At 37.5% G+C, this 20,298-nt stretch overlaps 1 protein-coding gene and 1 long non-coding RNA gene across 3 annotated transcripts in view; one reads left to right on the plus strand and one right to left on the minus strand.

Annotated features, from left to right (window-relative positions):
- LOC138179723 (uncharacterized) overlaps positions 1 to 11,371 on the minus strand; it is a 162,802-nt gene extending 151,431 nt beyond the window's left edge. The window contains exons 1-2 of one of the 2 annotated variants that reach the window (XR_011173104.1): positions 11,231 to 11,371; positions 5,765 to 5,860 (exon numbers count right to left, since the gene is read on the minus strand). This is a non-coding gene — a long non-coding RNA (uncharacterized LOC138179723). Of the gene's footprint in view, positions 1 to 5,764; positions 5,861 to 7,561; positions 7,998 to 11,230 lie in introns of those variants that run through there. The other variant, XR_011173103.1, reaches the window with a different exon arrangement.
- On the plus strand, positions 10,712 to 17,308 carry LOC138179722 (polycomb group protein Pc). The gene is made up of 5 exons (XM_069112814.1): positions 10,712 to 12,518; positions 15,322 to 15,365; positions 15,448 to 15,571; positions 15,891 to 16,316; positions 16,577 to 17,308. The coding sequence occupies exons 1-5, from the start codon at positions 12,459 to 12,461 to the stop codon at positions 17,195 to 17,197; spliced, it is 1,275 nt and encodes a 424-aa protein (XP_068968915.1). The 5' UTR covers positions 10,712 to 12,458; the 3' UTR covers positions 17,198 to 17,308.
- Positions 17,309 to 20,298: the final 2,990 nt, after the last annotated feature.

Raw genomic sequence — 20,298 nt, forward strand, 5'->3', positions numbered from 1 at the left:
CAAAGTACATGATTATCATCAGTATATATTTAAGTACATGATTTTTCGTTTCAGTTCCATAGGAAAAATCTTCCTAAAACGTTATCCTTTCTGTTTCCTAAAATCAATTGAAAACGATGTTTGATCGAGATGGATTTACATAAAATTCCGCGATCTGGTTCTACTTCGGATCGTTTGGTATTTAACGAAAAGTAGCCGGTCGATAAAATGTTAAAAAAAAAGAAAAAGAGAAATCTAAACGAACGTAACACGAATCGACGATTTGTTTTAGGTACATCGATGAAGAACGATCTGAGAAATTGTTTGATGTCCAAAGTCTAAAGTTTATCTTGGAGAATGCTACTCTCGATCTGGTCGGAGAAAGCGCGCTTGATAATCGAACGAGTGTCGAGGCTTCGATCGAGATACGATATCTATCGCGTGTCGCGCACATTGTCTCTATTTATCGTCGGCCAACACGCGCCGCTGCTCGCGCGACAAAAAGGAACGTCCTCGGCGTCTTCCCACGCGTTATCGTGCGACGCTAGCAGCGAGCCAACGACCGTTTTCGACGCCGCGCCGCTGAATTTCGCTCGGAGCGCTGGTTGCCAAACGGAAACCATTTGGTAGCGCTTGCATAGTGACAAAAGCGGTTACAACCGATGCAGACGGGCGAACGTAAACGTCGTCGTTGCGATCTCGTTGCCCGATTCTGACTCTCTACGACTCCGCCTTTCTATTATTTGATCTCGATTTTTATGTTACAGGGACGCAAAATTTTAACTCAACGTTTCTGTGATATTATCCGTCGTTATTTTTGTTTAAATAAATTATGGCGCACTTAAATAGAAGCTAGTTGCGCATAAATAGTAACTACAGACGATTCTTCTAAATAAATCGTAGATGTAAATAGAAATTAGTTCTGCATTATAACTGCGAATGATTTTCTTAAATAAATTATAAACGCAAAATAGGGAAACTGGTTCTACGTTATAACTACGAATGATTTATTTCAGTAAAAAAAACTGCATTCTCGTTTATATTTCATTTTCCTAATTACAGTCTATATACGTCATTGCACGTTGTTATCTATATGCGACATTTCAGAAACGCAGTACAAGCTTGCAAGAATATTTGTAGAGGATACGGTGATTAGTTTAGAAAATTTGAATATGAGAGAACATAGCAATAGCGATTTATTAGCATTTAAGCGGATACGTAAACGCATAGAAACTGGATAAAAATATTGCTAATATTTGTTATACTTCTATCGCGTCAGAACTTGATTGAACTTTCGCATCCGTCTAGAATCTGCTATAGCGTGATCGTGCATCATATCGTTAAAAAGATAATCCTGTCGTGCCATGTTCATTACTGAAAACTTACAACCAAACGACGTCATAATACAACGAGTATCAAGATAACTAAATTAAAAACGGTATAGATATAGAATTTTTAATGAGATCCATTGAAAGTGCAAAGTATTTGCTATAGATTTTATAATAATTTTTAGTGGTTTTCCGCATACGTACATATCGTTTTCCAAATTCACCCATTTCTTGCCGTAACCTAATCTTATTAATCATATTTTATCAACTTGAATATACATAATTATCTTTTATGCTGTGACATTCAACTACAGTCGAATAGCTGTATAGTCATTCCTTACGAGAATCGACTTTAGTCCAAGCGTCATTACAATTCATTCATCTCTATTACGAACATATTTAAATCAATAACGATAGATATATATACATATCTGTGTGTGTGTGTGTGTGTGTGTATATATATATATATATATATATATATTAGTAAGAGGATATGAAGATTAAAGAATTATCGTTTCCTTCTAAAACTAACAACGTTTCTCAAGAATACATAGTTGAAGAGATTAATAACACGGTGTAACGATTAAGACAATTAATCACGAAATTCATACGAGTCGTGTGTACTAAAGATCAAATAAAGATACTGCGAACTTGGTGTTCTTAATGAAATAACAAATTTCTTAATGTTTGGTCTGTGGGGAATATTAAACGTGTTGATTTAAATGACGAAACGAGTGAATACTTGTGATAGTCAAATATATTTGACGCTCATGTGATGATGTGCCGCTACAAGTCTAAGAAACATATCGTAATGAAGGATTTAAAAAGATAAAAAATTCGTACAAAATAGGAAAATCAACGGATAAATTTGATTTCTTCTAAGAATTCTTCGATTAGTTCTAAGAAGAAAGTTTGTAGGAAAATTAACTTTCAATTTACGCTAAGTACAGAGCGCAGAACTTGCGATTACGTTCGTTTGTTGTTTATTTATTTAAGGATGGAAAACCTTAGAGTGAAGAATTTTGGCCTATCTTCAACATCGATGCTATATAACGATGAACGAAGTTGTATATGCAGTATATGCGCCATTATAGCCAGTATTGCGTAATTTCTGAGTGGCCAGCTTATCTTTATTACATCCTCGCGTTATTAGATGAAACGATACTGTAACGATCAAAGAAAAATAGCTTCCCGTTTAACCTTTTAGCCGCTCGATTCGGAGTATTTCATGCGCGCTCTATCATTGAATCGCGTTCGGATGGTAAATCTTAAAATATATGGCTAATTCAGCTCAATACGTAACAAACCAACGAATCGGGTAACACAGGTGTTAAACTATGAATATTTCTATAAATTCGTATATTTATGGAAACAATTAAGAAAACGAAATCTACATAGACTTGCATCTTTCACTCTAAATATCGTAACAAATATCGTATATCTTGAATATTTTCTACATTCTTGCATAAATGCATAAAAATCCGCGCTCTAGTAATAACTTCTTTATATCTGAAAATATTTTCTATCGAAATCACACTTGAATGAAACAAAGACTAAACATACATCCAGTGCGAATTTTCCCCAAACGGTTAATAATATTCCGATCACGCTCGTATCGCTAATTTCTCGTCTAAAGCGTGAAAACACGGAATACCGTGTAATTATATAGCCACAAAGACGTTATCAAACGCGTTTCTACATTTTATTCGAATGAAACTTGCCCGGAAAATTCATCGATCTAACGTCATAACAAACCAAATCTCATATAGTTCATCGTTATTGTGATCCTAATAATCCTCGTTATTTTCGCATATAAGGACCATTACCACAAATGTATTATTTATGAAGAATTTACATAATGTATTTAATGTATTATAATATCATTCAGCTACAGCGGAACAAAATATCGAAGTTGTCAATTATCAGAGACTACCTTATTGGTACTCGATGTGTTCGGATTATAATTTTCAAAAGCTAAACGCCGATTCTGTGCGCTTACAAACTTTAGAAGAAATACACGAAAGATGGAAAGAAGGGATTTTCGCAGACGATCGAAACGAACGTACCGAGACTCGAACATCGTTCGTTTCCAGGCGAACGACCAAGCAAAAAAGATACTCGTTCGCCGTTACCTAATCAGCGGAGGCTCTCGAGCGTCGAGAGGTTTTTCACTGGTACTCGCGCGATTACGAGCGAGCGCGCGCGCGCGCGCGCATACACGTACACGTGGGAGTCGCGACGCTACTCGCGAGCCAACAGAACGCACTTAAGCGCCGTGAGACGAGTTCGCGCGATAACACGGCGCTGATAACAACACCACGACGTAGGTACATTCACGTTGCTCGTTACATCGTGTCGTGGCTATTCGCGATAGGATACATATGCCTCGCTAACTGGCCGTTACTGTCCCCATTCACTTTTCTTAAGACGAACAACGAGATTCTGATATTATAAGATTAGTATAATATTATAGCTATTGTTGCTCACGAAAATTTTTCCAGCGCTTGTAGAGATATCTTCTATGAATATATCGTGTGTCCTGTGCGAAAGATTTAAAAATTTTATAGACATCGCGAGAGGATTCAACTATCGTCACCGCATTGGCAAAATTTAACACGAATCTGAAAATGTATCTGTCTGAGTCGACTCATTCGCTTTCCTCGGTAATTGGCTATGTAAACCACAAAGATACTGTGTACGCTAGTACTCGCGAGTATCCGGATTCCTACTTTGTTACATCTGTGCTTACTTTGATTTCTTAATTAGATGTAATCCATATATTTATAAATAATATAAGAAATACGAAGTAACAGTTAGCTATAATGTATAAAGCAATTCTGTAAAAGTAAAATGACTTTCGCGCGATATTTCTATAAGGAAAAAAAGAATGTTCATCGAATTTTGCAAGTTGATCAGAAATCTGAAGCACAAGAAATTATCCTATAGTCGATCGTGTACTTCATGAAAGAAATATAGCGAGATTGTAAAATCGATCAGAGGCTAATGTTTTTAATGCTTGAGAATACTCGAACGAATTAAGCAAAGAAGAAGAAAATGAGTATCTAAAACCGCAGTTGCAATTTCATTAAGTACTGTTTTGCTTTAGATCTAGTAGTTTCCATCGAAAAACCTAGGTACAATATCACGTGTGATCCAGATTATGCTATTTATTTAATGTTCTAGTTCAGCAGCTCGCTATATTTCTTCCAGCGACATATTCCAACGACCATACTACCTATCTTCATTTAGTCTGTACACGGAAATCCCTTGGATAACACTTGAACTGCATGGAGGATCAAGTAACAAAGTCACCCAATTTATATCGTTCCCTTTACGATCCTAAGATTTGCAGGCACTGTGAGCCCTGAATAACACGGAATCAGTTTAATAAGACTACCGCACTGTATGTCGGTATAAATATTACATTTAAATGACTTTTTGAAACAGTTCTATCATGCGTGTAATGAGTTTTCCTTTCATGAATGATTTTGAAAAACACATGCTAGTATTTTTTATGTATTATACATGTAATTATTACATACATAATAGGTAATGAAGTCAAATCGGAGTTGGAAAAAGATGCTTTGGAAGGAATGCGGATGTGATTGGTTGTTTTTGACAGACTCAACACAATATTGGCCGAAGCACGCGTATTGGCCGAAGGTGTCACATACACAGACACAAAGCAATGTAGCAACGCGTGACACTGAGCAATGGAAGGCAGTACGTCCCTTGCCTCTGTGTCGTCCCACGAGACTTCTTTGCATCTTCATATTATAGATTATAGATATACCTGCATATAATTCTATTTCATCGTTTTTTCAACGCCATAACATACTTACTTTTGTTTAAATTCTACACTATTTTAATTCTCTATTAATTTTAAACATGTTATTTAAGACCTTTCGAGACCATAACCTACTCTGGATTATTACCTATAGTTTTTCCAACATCTATGATGTCTGTTAGAACCTAGAACTAGATTATACATGTAAGTATGGGATTATATACATAACTTATGTCTTTAAAATTTTAAACTATTACAGACCATGCTATTGTATCATCATTCAACTGCGCATTTATTTATAGGAAAATAAACTGATGGAAAATTTAGAGCGGTAAAAATGTGCAGAATGCTCATAATATAAAAAAATGTATAAAATATCCAAAGTACGGTATTATAATATTTATTATCATATATTATATACCTATTGTAATATTTATCGTGTAAAACAAATCTTTGCTTAGGTTCCATTAATTTGCATAAACATCCGCAGTCTAATGCTTGTCACCATTGTTGCAAGAAAAATCCACTTCGAAAGTGTTAAGGGATGTTCGCAAGCTCGTTGTCACGCTGGTAGTATAACGCGTTATGCGTCGGTCCGTATAAAGAGCGACACATTGCGCCAAGCCTATGCGCCGCGCGCTCCCGCTGCTGAATTAATAATCGAACTTACGTGGGTAGTTGCTCGTCTACCGGGTGTCTACAAGGCGAATGCATGCTTGACGAATCACCGACGATGGTAAGCGCCACTCGGCCATTAAAACACCGCCTAAAAATAGAAGAAAGCTGTGTTAACTTGATGGCGGTAGTGTTAAGCCTAGACGATGATGAATTGATCGTGATAAGAAACGAGGTAAAAACTGTATCGCTGGCACCTTTCTCAGGTACTTAGGTAGCCAAGGATGATAAGCAAGGGCTGATAAATTGACGCGTTATGTGCACGTAATTGTGAAAGTCGCTTAAATAGCAAGTGTAGAAAAAGTGAATTTGTTATTCACTTTAATCTTACTCGCACTCTATTGTCTTGAATGAATAAGCAATAGCTGAAGCGTATAATATAGTTGGAAGTACCTATGTTTCTTATAGTACTAAATACTTATGTGTAATTTGAGTAATTAGTATGAACATTAAGCGACACATGCGAAAAATAGATCGTACCTTTTCTAAAAAAGAGTAAGAACGTCTTGGTAGAAACTTAAATATGAATAAATTAGACACATTAGAATATCTAGTTCTAAAAGGACTGTACTCTACTGATATTGATAATTTAATTGATAATTTAATTATAACACAATTGATCGAAATTTCTCAATTGAAATTGATATCGAACATCAAAAGACTCCATCTAATATAAAGGAGCGAAACTAAATAATCTGTCATACGTTACTTATAATTCCTATATATCTAAAACGAATAGTAAATCATGCTTAAAAATATACTATCTACGAATAAGAATAAGAAAACATCCTAACCAAATTCCAAATTAACAACATTTATACATGGATTATGTGTCGAAAATCTCGAAACTACGCTAATTGTCAAACAAGGATTGTCTGCTTCACGCGCGAACAGTAATAAAATTACTACGTATAAGTGACGCTTCTTCCATGACATGAATGGATATTAAGCACTCGAAGACCGCATAGTTTGTCTACAACTCACTGTTAAGATTCACGTTACAAATTCAGCCGGTTGATCTAGCGGGGCGGTAAAAGAGTACGATATCGGTCGAGAATACACGAGCAACGTGAAAAATTTACAAATCCATAGTGTCGGTTACACGAATGAATTCCGAACAATACATATCAAACGCCATATCGTATGAAAGATTCATCGAGTTCTCGCTTTCGAACGACTCAAATGAAAATCAAATAGAGATAAATAAAAAAGACAGAAAAAAATAGTAGAGTCGATTTTTCGAAAGGTCGAAAACGAAACATATAGGTATGGATATTCCTTTCATACGTAATCGAGGCATCACTATTATATGCGACTGACACGCGATTAATCTTTTACGTACATAGACATCTACTGCGCATTATAAAATGCATATACTGTCTTGGAAAACCGATAATTCATTTACATATAATTAATACATTTACACATAATGATATGTAAGTACATATACGAAAACATAGCACTCGTACAGGACGATATGATTCGTCAAGATTTACGAGTAGTTAATAATTCGAATTCATTTCGCTTCTCGTTTCGTAATTGGTTAGGTTTAAAAACTGTATTAGATTTCCACCAATAGAGTCTTAGAAGAGAATAATAGCAACAAAAATGGCGGATAATGAAGAAGAAGAATATAGTAAACGAGTTCCCAATCTCCGAAATAGACTTGAGAATGTCTCCAAGTACGCTAACCTAAAACATCGATTATTTAAAAAACTACTTATCGGATGAAGATGGCCCTTATATAAATAAACATGACAAATGGTAGAGAATGTTACGTAGAAAACGTTACCTTGATATCATAATTCGATCCTGAGTTATTAAATGGTCACTTTTTCCACGAGACGACTGCTCGAACTCAGTTCTCCTGGTCTCTCTCGAGGGAACGCGCGCACACGTCAAAACTACTCGAACGCATATTCTATTATAGCTTTATGTACAACTAATTCACTACAAAATGTCACTTTTTACATTTCCCTTTATCACTTATCAATACCTATTATCAATACCTATCGATTAACTAAACCCAACTAGTCGTAATCTAGAAACTAAACGATAAACTAGATCGAAAAAGTTAAGATGGCTATCGTATGATGCTTCTGTAAGTTACTCGATATTCGATTTCCCACTGCTATTAATCGATAACTAGCAAAGGATGTAAGGTCGATGCGCGAGATGTATCGATTCTCGTATTCATGCAATACCATATGCAATACAGAGCGGCTTGCAACACTGATTGCTTTTGACAGATAGCTTATACGATATTGGAATAATAAAAAAGAATTGTCGTGAATATTGAATATTATTCGACCTTACGTGTGAAACAATACCAACAATTCCATGCAACGTTGTCAAGCTTATTGTTTCGCAGTTGCAGAATCCGGCGGATTTCGATCGATTTTCTAATATTCACGATCGATAAATCTTCGATGTGATGTTTTCAGCAATAACATACGGTATGTATAACACCAAACGTTTCCCTTTATCTCTCTGTATGTTATTTACTCGGTATATTAGCCATTATTCCTGCATAAATGCGTGTGAACTGTCTCTTAATCTATCCACCATTTCTTCGTAACCTCAAACATGATTTATGAGCAGAAAGGATAGTATAAATCATAAATATGATACAGCAATGATTTACTGAGTTGAATAAGGGAAGGTAAATTATTATAAGTATAATAAGGTATATTTTTAAACTGAATTGATAAATTTAATGTGATTGTTTTTTAGCGGCAATGTTGCTCAATCTAACCTAGTAGATACACTAAATTTTCTCATTTAAGAGATTAGTGTAACTTTCTATTTTCTAGTATCTCAAAATTCCAAATATTGTGCGCTAGATTATTTTTCTCTGGATTTTGATCACATGGTTTTATTTACAGTTTCCGGCTCGACTCGTTGGACAGAGAATAAACACGTGACGTTTTTGTTAATCTTCGAAAGTGACTCATCATAGAAACGATTTCAACCTTTGATAGAAGATTTTGAAGCGGATCCTGACGTACCATTAGATCCACGAAGAACGCGCCACGCCCTGCTTTCGACGTTGCCGTGTCCGCGATGGACGGCCCGCATAATGAGAAACACGAATCAGTGGCCTCATCGTTCTCCCGTATCTTTAGTCGCGTGCGCTGCGACTCCGTGCGCGTTTGCCTTTGCTTATCGCGTTCTTGCGCAGCTTTAATTAGCTAGCCGCCATCTCTTGGTCGCTATGCTACTTCTACGTACTTGCTTGTTCCTTTTATTTCTTTTGCAGTCATATATCTTCGCTCATAACCATAAAGATGGTACGGCGACGCTTCGAGGCATATATCAACAAAACACGTGCGAATTAGATGGACCATAGAATGTGCTTGTTAAGATACCAACGCAGTTAAAAGACATACACACAGGTTTCGTCATTTCGTAATACTGTTATTACACAATCAGTATCGGATTCTAAAATTAAATCAGCTCTCATCCCAGATTTGTCACGTGTAGATTGTCGTGTAAACCGAAGTAACAAAGTTAAACATGTCGCGTTTGAATCATTTGGAAATTTGAAATAACGAAAGATTACTTTAAACAGAATTCTGATGGCAGTGTTAAGGAGATTAAGGAGGTTACTTTAAAAGCGTGCACTACAACAGCGACAACGACGACGAAGAACAAAGGAGAGCATTGCTTATGCAGGGGAAAGAAGGAAAAGGAGGGGACATGCCATAAGCTGCGTACCCGCGGCACGCCATCTACATCGGCTTTGTGTATTTCATGGTTGCGCAATAGCGCGCGACTCGAGAAAGCCGAGCGCGCGACGCACGCTGGCATTTTTGCTTTTGTACGTCGGTCATAGGGTTGCGCACAACACTTCGTCCAACAATTGATTGCGCTTCAAAGGGAGGCGAAACTCGAATCGGACGGCGAAAAGGGAGAAGGGGAAAAGTGAAGTCGTAAAAGAGGGTACGCAACACCCATCCCGCGACAAACCGTACCGAACAAGGGCACAGAAGGCAAGAGAGACGGATTACCAACATTACAGTCAAACGGAGAACAAAGGGGGAAGGGTGTAAAGAGAGAATGGAGGGAGGACGGAAGACGCAGACAAAGAGACGAAGAAAGAGGAAAGGTGCATGCGATGAGAAAGGGTGGGGAAGAGGAAAGGAAAGGAAGATCGGTCTCTTGGTGCAGAGCGTAGTGGTTATAAAGAGAAGCGGCATCGCTGCACGGCTACTTGGCTCTCCAGGGCCAGGATATTTCAATACCGACGGTGGTCGGCCACCGCCGACGTGGCTACGAAGAGGGGAAATGCTTGTGACGATGTGCGCTTGTACATATATATATAAATGTATATATGTAAATGGTGTATATATGTACTTCCCCTTGTACCCCTCACCCACGTGCCCGCCCTACGCGACAGCACATACGCGGTATATACGGCTTTACACACCCGTGGGCGTTAAAGAGAAAGAGAGAGAACGAGATATGACCGGTGGCACGGTAGCGCGCTCCGCTATTCGGGTTTCCTGCACGAGGGGAAGAGTGTGATGGGGAGGGAGAGAATTTGCTGTCTCTGTTTGAACATACACAGAGGGGGAAAGTTGCGGCAAAACGGAAAGGCTGTTGTCGAAGGGGAATACAGGGACGCGCGCGGCACGGCGATGGGGACCTCGAACTGAACCGTCGACCGACGATCGTCCGTGAGCCCGCCTTCTCGACGAGTCGAGGGGAACGGACGTGGGCTGTGCCACTCGTCGATTGGTCGCCGTGCTCAGCGGGGTTAGAAGCGTTGGTAGCGCCTCGAGAATCCCACCAATCGAGCGCCACTGTCGTGGCTTTTTTATCCTGCTATTTGCGCCGAAGGACGGAGAAGAGCAGAGGTTCCCCCATCTGGCTCTCTCACTCCTTTTGTATCCCTCTCCTTTTCCTTTGCTGAACCGCTCTCCCTATGTGTTCGTCGGCACGGAGAGGACACTCTCGTTTCGGGATCCGTTGAGGTTGCACACGTTTTCACGAACAGTGCCGCCGGTTTTACTGCGACGCGCTCTATTCTACGTTGATCGTACTCGATACCGTGTGTTATCATTCCGGCGAGTTTCCGTTTTTTGCGAATAGTCCGTTCGAAAACGTCTGTTTATTATAAAAGCATCGTATGCGATGCCGTGCGGTAGTGTTATGTAGTGTGTGACAGTACGTCGCAAGAGGATACAGTGTTGCCAGATCGTGGGCGCGAATCGACACGGCAAAAGCGGTACCTTGATCGCTTGAAACATCGTGATTAAATCACGCGTGTGTTTCTAGAAGGACACATCGATCGATTCGTTTTGTTTGTGATAACAAGTGATAAACGTAACGACGGCATAGTCGATTCTCGAGTTAATCGAATAATACGCCAGTGACATTTGGTGCGGTGCTATCGACGAAATAGAGTTGGCAACGTTGCATCGACTGGTCTCTCACACAAATATACGCATACACGTACCTAGAAGGGAACTTGGGGTGGCTGGCTAGCAGGCAGGCGGCAGGCAGGCAAGCAGGCAGGCAGCTTTCTTGTTCCGAGGACGGCGCTCCTGGTCGCGCCGTCTCTCTTTTCTACCTCCATTGCGCTTGCTCTTCTCTCCCTCTTCTCCCCACCCTTCTCGTCCTCGGTCACTCAATCACACTCTCCTTCTTTTGCTTTCTTTATCTTTCTCTCTCCGTTGTATGCGCGGCGCACGTACCGTTGAGAGTTTCTCCCTTCCCCTTCTGATACTCTTTCTCTACCGTTACCCCCTCCCCTCCTAACCTCGAGCGGGTCGGGCGAGTCCACTAAGCTTGCGAGGGGAGTTCGGCAGACCTCGGCTCTAGTCGGCCTCGATCCGCAGAATGTGCTAGACGCTGTGAGTCGATCGCTCCAGTTTTTACATATTCGTATATAGACAGGCTCAACGCTGTTCACGAGGCTTCAAAACGTCCTACTGCACTTCGTACACGGATCCACGAGTTTCCAGTGCCTATATCGACGTTAGTTTTCACCATCAGTTTCGGACGCACTCGATCAGCGTATATCCGTACGACGGCCATGTTTGGTGTTTACGAGGTGAGGGGGAATTGCTGACGTCACGAACCCCGATCTTGCACGAAGGGAGTAGCAGCACCAGCAGAAGCAGAAAACGTGTGTTGCCGGCCAACACCAGGCACCACTATAAGTCTCGATACCAATTCGGAGACGAGACACACAAGTCAAGCGTACTCGTATTCCTCGACAAATATCGTACGCAGATTTGTCCGTAAGGTGAACACACGTAGAAGAAACTCACGGCGCGCAAACTGTGCCGCTTGAAATTCCCTTCCCGATGGGACGTGCGTGTACGCCGACTTCGCTCGTGTTCGCCGGTCTTACCGCGACTACTGGCCTTTCAAAAAACATCGGTCGCATTGCCGCCTCGCTGCTGAAATAGCAGCCACTCTAATCACCAGTCGGTCGACTCAGTCCCGATCAGTGCGAAAAACATCGAGCAATGCCGAGTCTTCTCGTATACGAGACAACACGTGTTTATTGTGTTTACACGGTGTGTCATCTCGATTAAATTAGAGCATCGTGGTCAGATTACGGCATAGGTACATATGGTGTTACGTTACTCAGTGTGGTTTTTTAGTGACACCCTCCACTCTCTTATTGGATACATTAACAGCTTTTATTACGGATCTAACGAACAAGGATTAAAAACATGGATCTAGGTGACAGAGTTTACGCCGCGGAACGGATTATAAAGAAGAGGGAAAAGCGGGTAAGAGAAATGCGAACCGTCACCGGCAGATAGCGCCACTACATGGAATCTGTTTGTCTATGCGTCGTTGCCGGTTCCTCCTCCCCTCTTCGTGATCTTTCTCTTTCCCACCTCTATCGTTTCGACAATTCTGCCCCTCCCGTTGCGATTTCTATCATGTACGATGCTCTCGATATCTCTCATCGAACTCGAACAGGCACGTTTTATTGGTACATTAACGTTTTATAGGAAATACTGCGTTTCTTTATTTCGTTATATTGTAAATACGCCTTTAAATATTTATATATTACCGCGTGCCTTTTCGGGAAAAATAAATGTTATACTTCTTGAAGCTACAAATAGATAATATTTTTTTCTTTTTAGTTTTTAATTTTCAAACTCATTATTCACTTAATTTATTCGAATTCTATTAATTGATACTTTTATTACAATTTACTACAATTTATTGAAACACTTAATGAAACTTTGTAATAAATGAAAGGAGTACTAAATTTCTAATCAATTTATGAAACTTATTGCTTGTTAATTAACCTAAACAATGTTTTCTTCTGAAAGATAAATGGGTCATAACTATATATGTAGCGTATAACACGTGATAGTAATTGGAAGTCTACAAATATACTTGAAATTCTGATTAACTTAATTTTACAAAAATTTTTTAATTCTCAATTGACAATCGTTTCATTTCCTTATATCACGACTTATGATGGCACAAACTAAAATATCAGAATTTCATAACATTCAAAATTCGCGCCAGAGATATTATAACATGTTCGTAATCATATTCACACCATATGAAGGTGAATACACAACAGTCTATTATTCTCGTCCAAACTTGCAAATTCAATATTTCAATTAAAAACGCGCTGACATTCATGTTTCGAGCGAAGAATGCTCCAAATAATCTCGCATTAAACTTATAATAATATTGATTGATTTATTATTGCACCAATATCTGTGATATGGTTGTTTGAAAACGGTCGCGATTTATGCAAGAATTTATGCGTTTTTACCGTGGCGGTGATCTTCGGAGTAACGACATGGTCTCGGCTGGCAACGTTGTAAATCGACATAAAACACGCGAGATTTCTCAGCTGCGAGCGGCTCATGCGCGATAAAGCAACGTGTCCTATACCTGCACAGTTATGTCATTGTTTTCCAACTGTCAGACTAGCTGCGCACCTAGAGCGGTCGGCATGCTTTCGTTCGTTGGCCGACGGCCAATAGGTGAGCCGTATCAGCGGTTCTCGTGGAAGTCAACGCCGCCCGTTTTATCGACCGTACGCTCCTACGGAGATGGATTCGAAAATCCGTCGTTCCGACGCAGACGCGCGAAACGGATCTTTGCAATCGGCCACATTCTGACATCGTGATCAACGATGACTGGCGCCAAGGGTCTTTTTATCGGTCGACGAATTCAAACAACCACTCATACATAATACATAACTATTATGTTTGTTATATAAAAATTCTATAAAAATAAGAAATTAAATTATGTATCAAATGTGTTCGTCATAAATTATGCCTGTATATAATAAAACAAAGAGGATAAAGTCGTAGTCATTGTAGATCTATTTTTTATCGTTCTATGTGATATCGAAATTGTACAATTCTTAAAATTACGTAAAAATTAGAAATTTAATCATGTATCAAATATCCTCTTGCAAAATGATATCTGCATATAGTGTATTAATCCATTAAGAATAAAGTAGTGAGATAATGTAGGAAAATCAACACTACGTTGATTTTTAATGAGTTAAAAGAAAGAGGATATAATTGGCTCTTATCACGTATTGAAATTTTATGATTATTCTTATTAGAAAAATTGTGTATCAAGTACCCTCGTGACAAATTGTCATCTGCATATAGTACGAATATTAATATGAAAAGGATAAAATCATACATCGTAGCCATAGTCTTATCTCGATTTCTCATTGCGTCTATGTCACAGATCTGCAAGATTTGGAAGAGTGCAATGTGCATTGCACAATTCAGGAGAGATTATAAAAATCTTCTGGTTTCTATTAAAACGCTTCTCTTTTTTTTCTTTTGGTAAGAGCGTCGTACCGGGAATGGAGGGACGATTTAGGGGATGATGTTTCGTTAGGCTACTTTTAGATGGAGAAATGATACAATTCCTGCATTTTGGTTATCTTTCAATACATAATTCGTTGGGTTTATGAGTAATTCATTAGGGTATAATTTTGTTGATAGTATGATATTGGGTATTTTGATCTGATTTAAGTACTGATTATATTAATATCGTTCCTCTTGTATAAATATCATAAGCGATGTATATGTATATTATAGTAATTCATTGAATGCAAACTAATCAGATAATTTTATAGATGATGAATCAAGTTTAGGATACTACTTTTTGTTACTCTACATTCACGATCTTAACATAAAGGGAGTAATAATTTGTGCATATTAGTACTCCTTGGAGTTTCTTATAAACATTTATTTTACAATAGTTAGATTTCCATTCTTTATGCTTGCACATGTAATATAGCTACAAAATATTACACTAAAAATACTGGTTTTTTAGAAGTACTTCGTGTAGCATTGATATAGATGAGCTTCTAAATAATTTTAATTATTATTAAAAATATAACATAAAAATAATAACACGCTAATAAAGATACTTCATTTTTGAACTGCATAAAATTATTTAGTTAAATTTTTAATTAAAAATATCGAATCTGTATCTTCGGGAGGTGTATAATTGTCGGATTCGCTTCCATATTTTATTCTTATTGGTATGAATTATCTTTTATAAGTGAATGATTTCTGTTTCTTCTAGGGAAAAGTAGAGTACTTCGTAAAATGGAAAGGATGGAGCAAAAAGTAGGTTAAAAGTACAATTGATAAAGTTGTTAACAGGTTCATTCAAACAGATTATGAATGTAAGCGTTTTCACTTTTTACAGACACAACACATGGGAACCCGAAGAAAACATTTTAGACGTCAGGTTAATTGAATTGTACGAAGAAAGTCAAAAAGGTGGAGATGTGACTGCAAGGAGACCTAGGCGGAGGGATACTAGATATAACGTAAATAATTTATTCATATTCGCAATTCATGTTTGCAAAATTATATATATGTAATATAATAATATATTACTGTGTACTGTAGTACATACTGCATATTTTCTAATTCAAATTTTCAAATTTAGATTATTGACATTACATTTAAATGTGTTTCTAATTAAATGTGTGCAAATGGAAATTATTAAAAATTAAGCTTTCATTCAATTATATCGAAACCTTTTCCATTCTTAGTAGTAAGATAATTATTGTATTTTTGTCTATAATTTTTAATGTAAAATTGTATAAATATTTCAATAAACTAAACCATTTTTATAATTCACAGGAACACGTTCTGGCTAACTTGGTCGTCGAGGAAGAGCCCGGCGGAGACGAGAGAGTCGGAGAAGATAGCCAAGATGAATCAACTATCGGTAGCACCTCCGCACCTCGCCTAAATCCCGTTGCACCTGACGAAGATACGCTTCCGAGTTCCGTCGATGGGCACGAATCGCCAACAGCCCCAGAATTATCTGCATCCGCGTTCAGTGTTGATTCAGATTGTTCCAATAGTAGTATAGACAGTCCTCTACTGCCTAGGAGAGAACCGACTGGTACGAAAAGAAAGGCCGAGGTTCTCAGCAAAGAATCGGGAAAAATTGGTGTTACCATTACTACGAGCAGTCCAAGCAGCGGTAGTGGAAGTCCTCCTCCAAACAAAATACCTCGACTATTGCCCCTGAAGAGTAATCCAACGTCTCCCTCTTATCACGTAAGTATTCATTCATTCCTCTTCTTCTCTTCGTCTTATAGAGTTTATAGAGTTTAATCAGTGCTAATCTATATTTTGGATTTATAGATAGTTAACAAAGTGTTCAATTATATTCAATGAATCACAGAAGTGTCCATAATTTCTCAAATCTATCAAAAATTTGTAGCATATATTATAATAAAGACAAAAAATAAAATAAATAAAGAATAAATTGAAATAAATTCTAAAATAATAAACATATTATTGTAAATACGTTGCAGAGTCACAAGGTAAACGGCAGGAGGCCGTCATCGTCAAGCGTGAAGTCGACACCGGAGGAACCGCTGCCAGCAGTGCCGACGACACCAGCTCCAGCGGTGCAAGAGAAAAAGCGTGCCGAAGCTGACGTGCCTCACGGTCCTCCACCCTCGCTGCCGCGTGCACCGCCAGCACCTCTCTCCCCTCAGATAGACACGCCTCTGGAACAGCCTACCAAAAAGAGGCACTTGTCTGAGCAAAAACAAGAGAAGTCGAACGGAGCTGTGACAGTAGACGCGAACGGTCACAAGTCACCGAGCCCTACGGATTCATATACAAACAACAACAGGTTACCGACCGTCGTCAACGGGCATCATAGTCATAACAATAGTAACAATCATAACAACAACAGTAATAGCAACAATAGCAATACATCGAGCGTGAAGCAGACGGAAATCTCGAAGACCGACATGTATGTCCCGCTTTCAAGTCCTGGTACGGATTACTGGCACGCGCGGAATCCAGTTGCCGATCAGGTGTTCATTACAGACGTGACGGTAAATTTGAAGACCGTTACCATCAGGGAGTGTAAGACTGAAAAAGGATTCTTCCGAGAAAGGGATCCAAAGAGCGATATCTATTAACGATCTTTAAATAAGGACGCTTTAATGCGAATTTCTAATACTGAACCAGCTTGTAAATATAAATTATTTTCACACGTTGAAGTGTAGAGTATATATATATATATATATACACGCACATATACGTATATATATATATGTATGTATATACATACATAGATATGTATGTATTGACAGTATCGAGCTATATGTATATATATATATAAGGACTTTTTCTAAAAAAGTAAAACGGACTCTTTTTTGGTGATTGCGAAGAGGATGATCGAGGTTATGTGTAATTACAAAGAAATTGTTCAACTCGCAGTTTCCTAGAACAAGATGTTACGTGAACCTAAAATTGGACGTGGGTTTGATTGGGAAAACAAAAATTCGAACGGTCAGTTCCGACGTGTCGAATAGAAAATTATCGTGTAAGTCAGCGGATAAAAGATAATAAGACTATCGTTATGCGACAAATAAACGCGAAAGAGCAACGGTACATGAGTCACTGTCACATCGTGACATACACTTGTACATTTTAAAGACGCTTGATAGACCGTAAACTCTCTGTACCAAAATCAGGCAAAAAGAAAATGCAAAAAGATCTGAAAGAAACATTTTAGAGGATAAATAACATTTTCTCATTGATTGCATTTCCGCTTGTATTAGAATTCTGCAGAAAAAAAAAGATAAAGAATGGTGGAATACCATTGTAAATTAGTTAATTTCAAATTTTACTATGATAAAATAGTACAGATCTGGAAAGAAATATTTTTCTAATTCATTTTTAGAATAATCAAAGCAGCTTCGTAGAAGCGTTTTAAGAAAATACGAAAAAAATGAATTTTCGAATATATAGAAACAAAAATAACAAAAAAGGAACTAATGTTATCTTGATGACGTATTTCTCAGCATTATGATATTATATTGTATTTAACTGATGAATATCACTCTCATTTTTTTCTCTTTTTCTTAGCGAGTAATATTTTGTCACAAAAAGAAAAGGAAAGAGGTGTATCATTCGTTCGTAGATTTTAGATTTGTTTAGAGGCACGAACGCATTATTGATTTTTTTTCAAGTTGTTATAGCATCACACTTACACAAACAGACCTACACATATACACATACAGTTCAATGCACAGTGACAAACAAGCTGAAAAAGGGAAGCAAAACGATGTACGTTATCAACAACATAGTACATGATAACTTTATAATCTATATAACATGTTTTATATCGGTTGTCGGTGTTTTTGTTACGAATCGATTAAGTATTGTTTAAACGTGTTAGATGTTGCATTTTTTTTATACCTTCAAAGGTATCTTTTCTTTCATTTCCCTTTTTTTCCATTTGAATTTAAGGACTGACTGCGTATTATACGTTTTCATACACGCGACATTTAATTCCAACGATATATATATATTTACGAATATGTATTTCGAGAAATATTTATGCATATCCTTGAGAGAGCGCCATTTTATTTTTTTAAGATGGGTTGTCGACGTGTATTCACCAAATAGGAATGTTCCTACCTCGAAAACGGTCATCTTGAACAGAGAATCGAGTACAACCAAATTCTAACGATCTTCTATCCAAACAATATAATTAATTAATGTCGTTAAACTTCTTCAAAGATTGACTCTATTCTCTTCCTTTTATTTTATTTTATCTTTCTTTCTCTTTTTAACTTCCGCTGCACCGTACATCTGGCGCCGCGTGTGCACCAATTTCGGAACCAGTAAATTCGTGATACAGTTAATTGTATAAGCGTAAATCTTAAAAGGAAAAAAATACATATACGTTGCTTATTTATTGTAACTAATATAAAGAAAGAAAAGTTTTTTTGGTTTTTACATTCTTAGTATAGTATTAGAAGACTATGCGCACAATACGTCCCATTTTATGAGAAAAGAGCGAGCCTCGTTCGAAAGACTTTTCTTCTCTGTCGTACATTAAAATTGATTAATTATAATTTAAAGTGATAAATCGACGATACATTAGTAATAAATGTTTAATATTTCTTCTTTTTTTTCTGATTGACTATGTACGATCTATTTCCAAGAGAAAAGCAGAATTATAACGATTTACCTTTTTAAACGAGAAAAAAAAATGGGACTATTTGTGTGCAGTTAGGTCGCGCGATTTCTTGCAATTCGCATTTGCAAGGAATTTTAAATACGCGTTTATTAAATTGTTGTGTAATGTAAACCAATACACTCTGTATATTGAGAGAGAAATATTCTGTAAAAATTGTAAATAGTTGAACACTTACAATTCAATGATAACGGAGCGATTTTAGAGCGAGAGTGAGAATGAAAGAGAGAGAGAGAGAGAGAGAGAAAAAACGCGTAGCTTTAGACCTTTCAGTTTATCGTAATTGTAAATAGAGAAACGGAAAGCAAGAAACCCCTTTAAGTTGTAAATGTAAGAATCGCAGAACTGCAGATCTAGGAGAAAAATCCTTTTTAGCTTTAGAGACTTTGAGATAGACTGTGCGCGTACCTTCAATATTGTTTCTGTACTTATAGAAATATTCAGATTCTACTTATAACGATTTAAAAAAAAAAAAAGATGAAGTCAACACAGATACACACACACCGACACAAGGAGAGAGGAAAAAATGTGAAAAGATAACCCAGCGATTTACGCAGGCATATACGATGTGAACCCCGGTAGTACCAAATTTAAACGGTAATTTTAGTTCTGTCTGGTACAGATTCCTTATATTTCAATAAAATCTTTATTTGAATCTTTGCTCGCGTGCAATACTTGTTTTCCATCCACTCAAAGCCGAAATTCATGCGCTTTATTTATTGAAGTGGCTTCAAAACCTGATCAGTTTTTCTTTTTCTAAGTTCCCACTTATATTACTATACATAATGTGTAAAGTTAAGGGAGAATAAAGCAACAGTTACTCGAAAAAAGGTTTCGTCGAATAGAGTATGTTAAAGTATGAACATTATTGTGTTTAATGTTTTATCAATTTTCTTTCTTTTTATTAATGTCACACATTCATTATTAATATTTAACGAATATACAGAATACAATAATATGAGTATAATCATTATAAAGATACAATTTTTTATAATAAGAAATTGAAACTTATCGATAGAGGAAGTAATTCAA

Source organism: Bombus flavifrons, chromosome 5, assembly GCF_040668555.2.
Source record: "Bombus flavifrons isolate JBK064 chromosome 5, iyBomFlav1_principal, whole genome shotgun sequence".
Taxonomy (NCBI): domain Eukaryota; kingdom Metazoa; phylum Arthropoda; class Insecta; order Hymenoptera; family Apidae; genus Bombus; species Bombus flavifrons.

Coding starts and splice junctions, on each gene's coding strand:
- LOC138179722 (XM_069112814.1), top strand. CDS start 12,459: ATGGATCTAGGTGACAGAGTTTACGCCGCGGAACGGATTATAAAGAAG. Junction 12,519..15,321: donor TAAAGAAGAGGGAAAAGCGG/GTAAGAGAAATG, acceptor TGTTTCTTCTAG/GGAAAAGTAGAGTACTTCGT. Junction 16,317..16,576: donor CAACGTCTCCCTCTTATCAC/GTAAGTATTCAT, acceptor AATACGTTGCAG/AGTCACAAGGTAAACGGCAG.